At 46.0% G+C, this 12,977-nt stretch overlaps 1 protein-coding gene across 1 annotated transcript in view; it reads right to left on the bottom strand.

Annotated features, from left to right (window-relative positions):
- RAPGEF5 (Rap guanine nucleotide exchange factor 5) overlaps window positions 1–12,977 on the bottom strand; it is a 219,151-nt gene that overhangs the window by 68,511 nt on the left and 137,663 nt on the right. The window contains exons 10-11 of the mRNA XM_060020399.1: window positions 2,923–3,041; window positions 2,371–2,459 (exon numbers count right to left, since the gene is read on the bottom strand). Of these exons, the coding sequence (XP_059876382.1) occupies window positions 2,371–2,459; window positions 2,923–3,041 (208 nt within the window). The remainder of the gene's footprint in view (window positions 1–2,370; window positions 2,460–2,922; window positions 3,042–12,977) is intronic.

The raw sequence follows: 12,977 nt of genomic DNA, 5'->3' as shown, positions 1-12,977 counted from the left end.
TCCATATGTTTACGCGACTCAGACTCCTGCACACGTAGACCTTTTATAGTGAGGGTTGCCAGCCTGACCAAGATAAAGAACTAACATTCACCGCTGTCAGTGACAAGGGGCCCCAACTACTTTAAATATGTGACTCATTTAGTATTCAAACTAGAACGAACTCATAACCACTTTTCTTCAATTTGTAAATGACATTGATTTTAGATTTATATTTTTTAAAATGTTACCAGCAAAAGCCACCCAGTGGCTCTTCTGTTGTATTTTCTCCAAGCGCTGTTTGTGAAGTGTGGAAGAACTGCACGTGACTTCCACTTAGGTGTCCCTATCATATTACATGTCAATCTCTCTCCAAAGTTGACTTTTTCATTTTCATAAAACTCTCCTTTGATCAGAGGAAGAGTTGTTACTGTTTTCCCCCTCAGGTGTCACTGCAAACATCTGAAGTTTTACATGTGTCCTCTGCAAACGCTAAGGAAATGAGGAGGAATGAGGAGAGACTGACCCCCGTGGGGCTCTACCTGCCTGGCTTTGGCCACACCGAGTCGTGGTCCTTTTAGCTTTGCTCGGCACCTGGCAAGAGGGACACATCTGATCCTGGAGTTGGTATAATCGAGAAGAAACTGGGAATACCAGTCACTAGACACCAGGTACAACACTGTTTCCCAGCAGGAGGCTACTCCTGGCATTAGTAACAGGAATTAGGGTGATTTCTCATTCCCAGGGGTAACTTGTCAGTGGGTACCTAGGCCATCTTTCACAAAAAACTAATGACAGTGAGAACGAAAGAAAAAAGAAATCAAGTAGGCCTAGTACTGGCTTCAGTAATTTCTACTCTTATTAATATGACTTAGACACAAAGTCCTCGGTTATAGAACTGCAGTGCTATTAAAAAGAACGCATTCAGTCCCCCAAACTGCTACGCACGTTCAAAGGTGTCCTCTTCGTGGCAGATAACTTGCCTGTAATCTAGTCCAAACCACCTGTGTAAAGCAGTCTGCTAACCAGTACGTGGAAAATTATGGCCAGTTCCATGATGACTATCTCTGATGAAGCAGAACACGGAAATAGTGCTCAAACGCACAAAATATTAATAGATAGACATCCAAAAACCACCCAGCAAATGCCACAACAATACGTTTCTCTTTTAGCTTGTTTGTGTATAAATGACAACTATTCCTATTTTTCCCCAAACGCAGATATGCAAAATAAAGTTTTTATTTGAATTTCAAGATCAAACAGTAACATTTATGTAGGATGCGTGATTGAGCCATTTTTGGCTTTTTTATAAAAACACTATTACATATTTCACACATCTTTGTTTCTCTTAACGTCCTTTATAATGCAGTATAGAGCCAGACATCAATTAAGTTCAGACAAAACTACTGGGACCCAAGGAAACTCTTGTCCCACCTAAGCTGTCATTTCACAACCCTTCCTGCATGGGAAAAACCTAAGGAGTTACTTGTACTAATAAAACCAAAAATGCCTTTTATTGACGCAGTTGATATACTGCAAACTGCGGCATCACAGGTGCTACAGTGGCAGCAAAAGGTGCATTTTAGTCAGGGCATCAAGTTGCAGAATTCAGGCTACAGCCAGAGGCCTATTCATTGGAATAACTGCTCCAGGCTGGAACAAATGATAAATTTTGCTTAAGAGAAGCAAGCACTGCCCTTGTGTGATAAAGGAAGTTTGGGTAGATCATGCAATGGTAGTGTTTCCAGAAGTGCAAGGGTGAAAAAGCTAAGTGGGTATTTTGCTCCCAGATTAAATAGAAAGGACAAGAAGCCTGATCAACAAGACTTCAGTGAATTACAGTTTCTGGTCTGAGAAGCTATGAGTATCATATCCTGCACAGCAGGGCTTGCTCTGAGCAGTTTGTAAACCACATGGAAAAAGACAGAAGTTGCTGCTAAGCTAATAGCTGCTGAGTAGTTGCATTAATTGTTGACTTTTCGGCAGGGAGGCTACTCCCCCCAGCTCAGTGCTTCCCACAAGCCAGGTGCACGCTAGAGCTGGTAACCCCATCCCTCATATTCCTTCCCGCTGGACACTGGCTATTAAATGCTGGCCTCTCGCCAACTGCCTTTAGGTGAGATGTGGTAAAAACGGCCAGCGAAACAAGAACATCTGCCTTCGTATCATTTTCTTTGTACAGCTACTTCCCAGGCGGCTGCTTGGATCTACGTGCGTCCATTTACTGGATTTAAACAAAACAGCAGGAGGCTAAGGGGGAGGCCCAAGAAGCATATGCTGGGTCAGCCCACTCTGGTTTCAGCTACAGTACAGACGGAGGCTTTGCCCCTCTGGAAACTGACAAGGGCAGCCGCAGCTGTGAGTCTGGAAGCAGGAGACACCCCCCTGCCTTACCTGTTTCTTTGTCCTGGACTTCTTCCAGGTGCAAGTCATTCAAAAGGTGCTCCAAGATCTTCTCTGGGGTCCCGGACACGACCACGTATCTGTCGGAGAGCAGAGAGTCCACGGAGTCATCCTCAGTGGACGACTGTGAACGGCTGCTCCATTCTTCGTCCTCGTCCTCCTCGTCAATGTATTTGAAAGAAGGCACATCGAAGGTGGGCAAGGGCAGCTCTCGGTCTGAAAGCGCGGCAGAATCCTTCCTCTCTAAATGAGGGTCAAAGACTCTCAGCCGGGAGCTGCCCATTGTGCACGGCTACTAACAAAGGCATCCCCTAAAGGCTCAAAGATCTTGCCATCTCTGTCCTTTCACTGGGAACTGAGTCCATCTGGCTGCTAAGAGCTCTGCAGTCAGCTAGCACGCTGGGCTCGAGAGGCGGAGAAAAAAGGGAGGGAGGGAGGGAGGGGGGATAGAGGAGGCAGAGAGAGCGAGTGAGATGGAGTGGGAGAAGGGGAGGAAGGCAGGGAAAAGGAAACAGGAGCACGGGGCTGGGTGGAAACTCTGACCTCCAATCACTCTCCAAGCTCCCCGCTTGGGGGGCTGGGCCGCAGCTCTGCACTTTCTTCAGCACCAGGACGTCCCGGTCTTGCTCTTTAACCTGAACGGTTGTCACTTCATCATCCTGCTTTCATTGCCGACGGGAGTGATGGATGGAAGAAGGAAAAACAGAGAGAAAATTTAAAAGGCAAAAAAAAAAAAAAGAAAAAAAAAAGCTAACTAAAGCTGCACTTTCTCAAGTTGCTTTCCCACCTAACATCTTTACAGATTCAGAACAAATTAGGAATCTGGTCAAGGATCTCCCTCTAATGGTACAGGGTCCAGGCTCAAGTTGTATGGATACATAAAGCATTAGAAAGACATAAATACTTTAAAGGAAACTGGAAAAAAGAATAAAGTGGGGATGGGATTCAGAGTTCATTTTTAAAACTACCTGAATGATGTGAATTAAGAAATCCAAAGTTCAAAGTCTCAAAAACACAATATACTAATTGCCTGTGTGCTATACTCTCTTTTACCTGGTTAATACTTCTTAAACTGCCACTATATTAAAATTAGAAAATCATATAAAACATCATTTAAACAATGAGCAAGCCATATTAAGTAGCTGTAGCAGATACATATCATATTCATTTACATCACAGCCTTTATTTTAAGGTGGGAAAAAAACTACTCATTCTATCATTCAGTTCATGTTTTACTCCCGAACTTGAGGTGGCCTTCATAGTTATCACGTACTTGTTTTGCCAGAATACAAGCAAAAACGGATCTCTAGTTAGAACCTCATCTAGGCTGAAATTCGGATGTCACGGGTGAATGCACTGACTTTCTTCACCGCGGTCCCTTTTAACACGGAGAGAAGGCTGAACAATCATTCATTTCTGCACACACAGCTTCCACAGCCCAGAGCCTAACATGGCCCGCTGACGTGGCTCTGTCAGAGTCGGGCTCACTGCTGACCCAGCAGTGTGGAGCCGACCCAAGTGACACCCAAGTGACAAACGCTTCCAGAGTGTGGAGTGTGAAATTCTCCTGATGGGTGGCGCCCAACCAGAGGCAGGTAGGGGCGGAGCGGGTAGGGAGAAACACATGTAAAAATATTTACCTTCTGTATTTCTGAGGATCTGAGCAGAAGATTGAAGCAAGAAAAGTTGATAGCAAAGAGGCTTCACCTTAAAAATTACGTTGCCTCTTTAAACAGGGAAACACGTCCTAGGGTTCCTAGCATGTTTCTGTGTTTCTGCTCCTGGCAGAAAACCCTACCTCAATTAGGTACAAACACACAAAAAGAACATTTTCCCGCCCCCCGTTGGATAAAAAGTACTATGTCCTCGTGCCTTATTATCAGTTCCATAGATTTATCAGAGATGCTGATGTATTTATTCACCTTCCATAAGACTAGGAAGGCACTATTCTTGTCGTAATTGCCAACCAAATCAGTGGGAAAATGATGATTTCAACTCCTGGTGTGCTGATTCCTAAGAAAATGTAGTGACCTAGTCATCTGAGTCCCCCAAGATCTTCTTAAAAACAAAAAATACTAGTCATTCTAAACAGCAATATAATTTTAAGATCATCCTTTCTAAATCTCTTAGTGGCAAATAATTTTACTATGTAAAACTGATGTATTGCACTTCAGCAAGGTCAGACACGCAGTTACTGTGGCAATTAATACTGGATATTCATTGTTAAACTCCCTGAGGATGGCAGTGTGACTCCTGTAACATGAATACCAATGTATAATTGCTATCTTTCATTTCTCCAAAGGGGTTCTTTTGTTATCCATGTGGCTGAGGTGAAGCAAGGTGGCTGGTGAGAGGAGCATAATATTGACAAAAAAAAAAAAGGGGGGGGACAGAATGTGAGTCCAGGATACTGAGACACAGAAACAAATAATTCAGTAAAGAGCAGGTTTGAAAGGACAAAAATCTTTCCCGAGCTTTCCTCTCGTCGTAAGCCAATATTCATTTTATATGAGCCTGCTGTCATTCTGAAGTACGTTTTACATTCTACGTGCATGTGATATACGGCATTATTAACTTCCGCGGGCCATGCACATACATATGGATGGGAAGGGCTTCTCTAATGTCTGTGTAACTAATATGTATTACAGGGCTGTGCACAGAGCAGCTACACTCTGCTGGGCAGGGGAATAGCTGAACCATACTGATGTACTATCAATAGCATCTTATGTCACAGTGATAGTTTCCATTTTGAAAACCTGTTAAAAAATAAAGAAGCAAAAAAGCAGAAAAATCAATGTATAAAAGGAGATGGAAGTTATCTAAAATTGCCGTGAAAACGTAATAACCGTATGTATTATACCCGGCTCTCAAGAAGGAAGGTGAAATTAACACCTCCTGACCAATCTATGTACCCTTACCTAACTGCTCTTCCTGAAAAACAGCATAAGTACCAGAGTTGAAGTTCTGGGTATGAAACTTTACTCTGGTGCTTGCTTGGTTAAGAATAAAAGTATTTAAAGAACTAATGACAAGAAATATGTTCAATGACAAACAGTTCATGAAATGCAAGGAAAGCATTAAAATGCTTAATTTATAGACAACCACTCAACAAACAGTGAGGGTCTGCTTTGGGTAAGGCACTGTGGCAGACACTAAGGGGCAAGCAGCGGTGAGTAAGACCGATGCCCTGCCCTTAACTGACAAGGTGATAGCTCCATAACAGCGTAACTCTAACGTGGTGAGCTCCCCCAAGGTGAGGCCACATGCAAGAGAGAAAGCAAAGGTAGAGAACCCATGCGATTTGACTGTCAAAGATGACAGATCAAATCCCAGATCTGTGGGTGAAAGAGAATGGAAATGCCATTAAAGGGGACAAAAAAACTGGTTCTGCTGAGAATGATGAACCTGGTTTCAGACAACTGATGTTTCAGTACTGATAACACATCATGCTATAGATGTTTAGCAAGCAGTTAGAAATAAAGAACTAGGGCTCTGGACAAAGGCCAAGGACAGAGATAAATCTGTGAACTACTCAAGTTTGGGAGTGGATGAGATTGTTGAAGGGAAGCAGGACAGAAAGGGAACTAGGAAGAGAAAACATAGAAAGAAGGAGGAAGAGGGAGGGGATCAGAGTCATGAGGAAACCTACCAAAGAGATGACTAAGCAGTGAAACCAACAGAAGCCAGGAGAAGGTGGAGGGCACTGACTCAGGAGAGTCAAGGGCAAAGGCTGTCTGACGTTGTCAAATTCACCAAGATGAAGAGTCTAGGAGGAAGTAATGAGGAGACCACAATGGGAAGGCGAGTGTTGAGGTGTAAGCGGATGTGAAGGAAGTGCACAAACAGGTAAGACCGCCTCCTTGGAATTTCATCTCGAAAGGAAGGAGTCAGGCTGAAGAGGCTGCCTGGCTGGGGAAGTCGGCAAGGTGAGGGGCTAAGGAGAAGGGGCGAGAGATCAGGAACGTGCATGGAGGGTTTAGGCTACAACAGGATCGAGCCTTCCTCCTTCCAGAGAGGATCACGGGAAAGAAGATGGGTGGAAATTTAGAAAAAAATTAGAGCAGGGAAAATAAGGTAGCTGAGGTAGACAAAATGAGATGCCTCTACCATCTCCGTAGAGTGGAGGTTCCGACCATCTTCTGGAAGGGGAGGTTCCTTGGCCTGAAAACTGTTGGAAAAATGGCTTTAGGGGTTGCAACAGGGAATAAACAAGTTATGAAAAGAGGAATTGCCAGGCAGCTTTGTGCTGCTGAGGGTAGAAAAATATATGTTTATGGTTTTAGGCCTTCCTGCCAAAGTGCTCAGAAATCTGACTGGGGGGGGACTTCCCTGGTCTGGTGGTTGGGACTCCACACTGCCACCGTGGGGAGGTGGGAGGGTGGTGCGGTGTGGCCCGCGGGTTAGATCCCTGGTCGGGGAACTGGGATCCCCACATGCTGCGCAGTGTGGCCAAAACAATTTTTTTTAATTTTTAAATTAAAAACATAAATTAAAAAAAAACAATTTTTAAATTAAAAGAAGAGAAACCTGAGAGGAGAACAGCGAATGACGCCCCCTCTGCCCACCAGGGGAAGAGATCAGCATAGGAGACACCAGGAGGGAGGGAGGAGAGGTGTTGTGGGCTGCCGTCAGCACACACGCAAAACAGCCCTTCTCCACAGGGCGTCTGTCTGGTTAGGGAAAGGAGTGCGCCAAGAGAGGAGCTGATAAGCGGGGGCCGAGGACAAGCCTTCACAGGAGTGAAGGGAGCAGGCAGGCAGTCGAGGAGGAAGCAGGTGGAGGCTTTGATCAAGGAGGCTGATCTCTGAAGTGGGGCAGTTCAGAGCAGGGCAGACGGAGCAAGGGAGAAGCAGGGAGCCGGCCTGGCACTCAGGCTGGGCCTTGTGTTCTCCTGTTAAATGTCACTGATTCTGCGAAAAATCAACATCAGATAAGGCCACTCTGTGACTGTGGTGGGACAACACAAAAACACGGCCACTCGGAAATCATATCTGAACACAGACAAAGCATAAACATTGATCACGGCAGAAAATACCAGAAAGCCCAGCGAGTGAGTAGCGACTGCTGCTTCTTCCCCAGTGACAACTTTGGCTTTGCTCCTCTCCCTATAGATGAGATTTAAGATATCGTCACAGAGTTGCCCAGTTTCCTGATCTAGAGCAAAGCCCTGCTACTTGAAATCCTCCCCAAAGTCACCAAACACAAACCCAAGCCTGGGATGTCCTTTCTTCTATCACCTTCTTGTACTGAGCTGCTGTGAGGCTCCCCATGGTGCGAGGGCTCCATCACTATACCAAAAGCAATAAACCCAACTTACTCAACTACAGGTGTGCTCCTGGTGGTCTCTGGCTAGAGGACAGTGACCATGGACAAGGGTCGTAAGATGCCGCCCTGCCGCTGGCATGGTGCAGTGTGGAGAGCATGGTTACTGGAGTCAAAGATAAAATGCATTTCCTTGTCAGGAGGATGAGAGAGTCATACCCAGGGATGTTCCTGAAAGTGATGAGAGGATGGGTGAGGAACGAATGCCCGAGGACTTCCCTGGCGGTCCAGCGGTTAGGACTCTGTGCTGCCAAGGCAGGGGGCGCAGGTTCGATCCCTGGTCGGGGAACTAGGATCCCGCGCGGCACAGCCAAAAAATAAAAATTAAAAAAAAATTTTAATTAAAAAAAAAAGAATGCCAGTGCAAGGGGCACAGACCTTAGGAGAAGGGACTTCTGTAGGTGCAACACTGAAGAGGAAGGTGCAGTGGGGAGTGGGATGTATTCCCAGAAGGCACCATGCTTCCCACCGCCCGCCCCAGCCAAGGCATGGGGGCGCTCAGCTCTGGTTGGTACAGGCTAAGTGAGAATTCTCCCCGCTCCCTGACACACACTTTAGCTCCTAGATCTGCACAAACCAGGTCTTTGCCCTACTCTCTTGAAGGGATGGTAGGAAGAACAAGAAACTCTAAGGACCAGGCCAGACGGATTCTTCACAGCTTTGCCTATGGGGTGCAGTCTGGGATGAGCTGGGAGATGGGGGAGGAAAGGAAGTGTAAAAATAAACAGGTATCCTCAGCTGAAAGGGGGAGGGGAGGGGAGGGGGAGGGGAGGGGGAGGGGAGGGAAAGATGTTTGATCACAGACTCACAGGACCTTTTGAACAGAGGCCATGAAAAATATGAAAACAGAGGAGGGTTTTCAGCTTTTCTCTGCTCCTCATGTCTTTGTTCTATTCTTTGGTGACTAGCTCTGATTTCTTTTCTTTTTATGGCTACACTGCTCCCCTGCCTGCAAATTCTGAATGAATGATAGAACCCGTCCCTTTGACTTACTTTAGATTAACTTCCTTGACCAAGATCAGCTTTTATACTTCGAAATCCAACTTTTCTTTTTTCATTTATTCACATGAAAGACATTTATTTTTAAGATGAAAATACATAGAGGGTAATAAAAATACTGATTTTTTAAAAAAGTAAGGTGAAGAACTGATGTTCACAGTTTAGCAAGTCTATGCTGTCCTGAACCAAATTTCTGACTGCATTTATATTTTCACTTGTCACCAGCACTAGCAAGAAAAAGTCATTACTAAGGGATTTCTCAGGCCTGCTGGAATTGTCACAACTACTTGCTTGATTTTCCATTATCTCTGATAATGGAAAATACTCCTCTCCCAAGTACTGACATAAAGCAGCCACTGGTATTCTCCATGGCGTGGTGTCCCTGATGCTCTGTGAGTATCAACTCTTACAAGAGGGCTTAGCTGGGGGTTCATGGATGGGCTTTAGTGACTCAGAGAAGCTTCTGAAAGTATATAAAATTTTTATGTGTAGGCACATTTTCCCAGGGAGAGTCCAGAGTTCTAGGTCTCACTGGAGTCTATGAACCCCAAAAGGTACAAATCGTTCCACACAATGACACTCATATTTATCACTGCATCTAAGTAACCTTCTTTGACAATCTCCTGCTGGTAACACTGCCTATCCAGATAAGATGCCCAAAGAACCCTGACATGACATCCATCACACTGACCTCTGATTATCTGCTCCCTCTGCGCTCTCCACGAAATGATGACATCTTGAGGGCAGGGACTGTGACTTCTAGTTCTCTTCCTAACACACAGCTTAGGGCCTGGCACATGATATTAACTTGATAACGGTTTACTGAGCGTGCAAGTTCAAGCAAGAGAGTGAGTGAGCGAGTGGATTACCTTTAAAAGACAGAATTCGATCTCACGTGGTTCAATGGTCACTCTCCTCTGAGGTTGCCCCTACCCTCTCTACTTAGTCACTTTCCTATTATGATGCTCATCACATGAGGTAACTGTGTTTTGTACTTGAGCGCTGTACTTGCTCCATCTGTCAGAATTCTACCAAACTAAGCTCCCGTGCAATTGACATATAAGAGACCATATAACTAACACAACAATGGGAAGGCATTCACTCAATGGTACTGTCCCTGAGTCTAGGGCACATGGAAAAAAGGGTGTGGGCGTGAACAGGTCACCCTGTGGGTTGAAGTGTGAACTGGGCAAGATGTGAATTTTGTGCCTTCTAAAATCCCCCTTCTGCCCCCTTTGGTTCCAACCAGGATCCTCAACACTCCTCACGTGACCCAGTGTTCCATCATCAAACCTGTGTGAAGCAGGCAGCACTGGAGAAGCTTTCAGATGGAGAATGCACAGGACCATCTAGCTTGATGCCACGGCACTCAAGAAGTCATACAAGTAGCACAAGGTGCAATGCTGCTTTCCCTCAAGTTTGTGAAGATGCTAACTTAGTGGTAGGAAGGCATTTGCTACGGACTGAAGGTTGGTGTCTCCCCCAACCCTGAATTCCTATGTTGAAACCTATCCCCCAAAGTGATGGTGTCTGGAGCTGGGGCCTTTGGAGCCCTCATGAATGGGATTAGTGCCCTTATAAAAGAGGCCCCAGAGAGACCCCTTGCCTCTTCTGCCACGTGAGGACACAGCAAAATGACAGCTATCTATGAACCAGAAAGTGGGCTCTCATCATATATTGAATCTGCTGACAGCTTGATCTTGGATTTCTCAGCCATCAGAACTGTAAGAAATAAGTTTCTGCTGCTTATAAACCACACAGTCTGTGGTGTTTTGTTACGGCAGCCCAAACAGACTGAGATGGCATTTAGAGCCAACAGCTTATTATGATGCCTTTCATTTCCCAACCTCCTTGGTCGAACTTTCATTCCTCCTACGAAGTTCTCTTCAAGAACCACCTCCTCCAGGAAACCTGCTCCGTCTACCTCCCGTCTGACGTGGCTGGCCCTTCTCTGCAACCCCACAGTGCCACATGACTCCTTCGGTCTCAGCATTCCGAGAAGCACATACTGATGACCTTTTCTGTCTCCCTTCTAAAGCATAAGCTCACGTGTGGGCACGCACCGTATCTCCTTCAACTTTGAATTCCCAACAAACAGCCAGGTCTCGGCACTTCATAAATACCTGAAGAACCTTACCCAGATGGATCAATGAACACACAAAATGAGGAATGGATAAATGTGTAATTTTGGGGGACTTCCCTGGTGGCGCAGTGGTTGAGAGTCCGCCTGCCGATGCAGGGGACACGGGTTCGTGCCCCGGTCCGGGAGGATCCCACGTGCCGCGGAACGGCTGGGCCCGTGAGCCATGGCCGCTGGGCCTGCGCGTCCGGAGCCTGTGCTCCGCAACGGGAGAGGCCACAACGGTGAGAGGCCCGCGTATCGCAAAAAAAAAAGTGCAATTTTGAGTAGAGGTTTAGAGAACAGCAGCTTACTCTCAAAAGATACATTTCAAGTGCTGAACTCTGATGGTGCCAGTACAGGGGACAGTTTGCTGAGAGGTGCTCCTCCTAAGGAAGGGTAATCCAACTACTAGGGGTGTGGATAACAGTGGCCTGCGCTGTTCTGCATCTTGATCGTCAACTTGAGTGTTTGGGACGCTCAAACAGATATGGGCAAACTGAAAAGAAGAGCTGCGTGCTCATCACACTGGACAATGATATAGACAGACAAGGGGTTATGAGACCAAAACGACCTGCTCTAATTCAGGATCTTGGCCTGAGGGTGGTTAATGTGAGGATCACTAAGGCAGCCCCAAAACTTGGCCAATATTTAAGAGCAAACATGGCTAAGTATTTTGTGAAGTGTAAAGCATCATGCAATCATTAGCTACTAGACAATTAAAAACAGCTAACATAGTTTTATCTCATAGCGGTAGAGGTAACCACAGCTCAAGAACTAAGGAGACAGCACTGCCATGTGCAACTAACAGGCCCACTAGGAACAGGCAACAAGGGGGGGATCCAGCCATGACCAGGCAGATAAATCTATCACATTTATTGAGGGTTTACCATACATCAGCAAAGCTAAGAGTTGCACATCCATTAATTATCTTATCTAACCATTACAACAATTCTATGAGGTACATACTGCTAAAACTCCCATTTTGATAAAGTAACTTGGCCAAGCAAGATCTTGTGTGAGGGTGTGTGGTAAAGCTGAGATTGAACCCAGGCAGACCCAACCACAGAGCCCTTAACCAGAACCACAGACGTCCCCAGAAGATGGTCACTAATACACGTTAGAGACTACAAGTATGGAAGGGGACTTGGTCTACCCCGGTGCTGGCAGCCAAAGCAGGCTAATCTGCTTGGCAGGTGAGGCAACAGGTGTGTCTACGTCATGCTGAGTTCCAAGAGGAGAAGAGGGATGCCAAGGGCCAAACGTAGTCTCAGGACCACAGCTAAGCAAGCTCAGCCAGGGCGGAGCTCATACCCCTGGCAAGGGGGAAATGCAGTGCTGGCAGGAACAGAGTTCAACATGGCAGGGATTAGTGGGGTCTGATGCCCACAAAACTTGGGTACCCAGAGACATGCAGCCTAAGGTTAGCAGGGCGTCCAGCGCATAAGCTGCCTTCGGCCTGATGGGCTCAAGCACTGGGCAGGCATGGAACTGTACACTTTAATATAGTTAATTTTATGCTACGCAAATTTTACCTCCAACAAAACAAAACAGGGCTGTGATGAGCCTCTGGGCACAGGACTTTGCTGATCAAAATACATGGGACTCTGCGCCAAGGAGCTACAAGTGGGTCTGGGAAACACACCCTTTGAGGTACTGTTCGGGTAGCTGGAATGTCTAAGAACAAAAAGATGGGGAGAATGAAACCACAGCAGGAAATTTTCACTCTCTGAGCTACCCTGCCTTGTGGGATAGGGTGCCATAGGATTACCTGTGATGTTCTAGAAAAGTTACCTTCCGTTACTGGGTGGCTAGATCGAGGAAGCAGATGGAGGCTCAGTTTAAGGAAGTATTGATGGCAGAGGCAGAATGAGCTCTGTCTCAAACTGGAGCAGAGCTTGTCAATAACATTACTGACAAGTGAAGATGGTTCTTCAGTGAGTGAGGCTGGACAAGATAACCTCGGCATTTTTTTCCAATCCTTAGATCCTACAGAATTCAGTTCTCTTGACATCACTTTTCTCACAGAAGCCCAAAGTGCTGTCTCTCCTAAATAGGAAAGTGGCATGTGATTTAGTGGTTAGGGATCTCTCCTCGTCTTGTCCTACGGAAATTCACACACAGCTTAGCAAACCAAACCACCAATGCCCGCATCTAT

Source organism: Delphinus delphis, chromosome 9 (genome assembly GCF_949987515.2).
Source record: "Delphinus delphis chromosome 9, mDelDel1.2, whole genome shotgun sequence".
Classification (NCBI taxonomy): domain Eukaryota; kingdom Metazoa; phylum Chordata; class Mammalia; order Artiodactyla; family Delphinidae; genus Delphinus; species Delphinus delphis.
The sequence above is the reverse complement of the archived record's forward strand: the minus strand, read 5'-3'. Positions and strand labels throughout refer to the sequence as shown.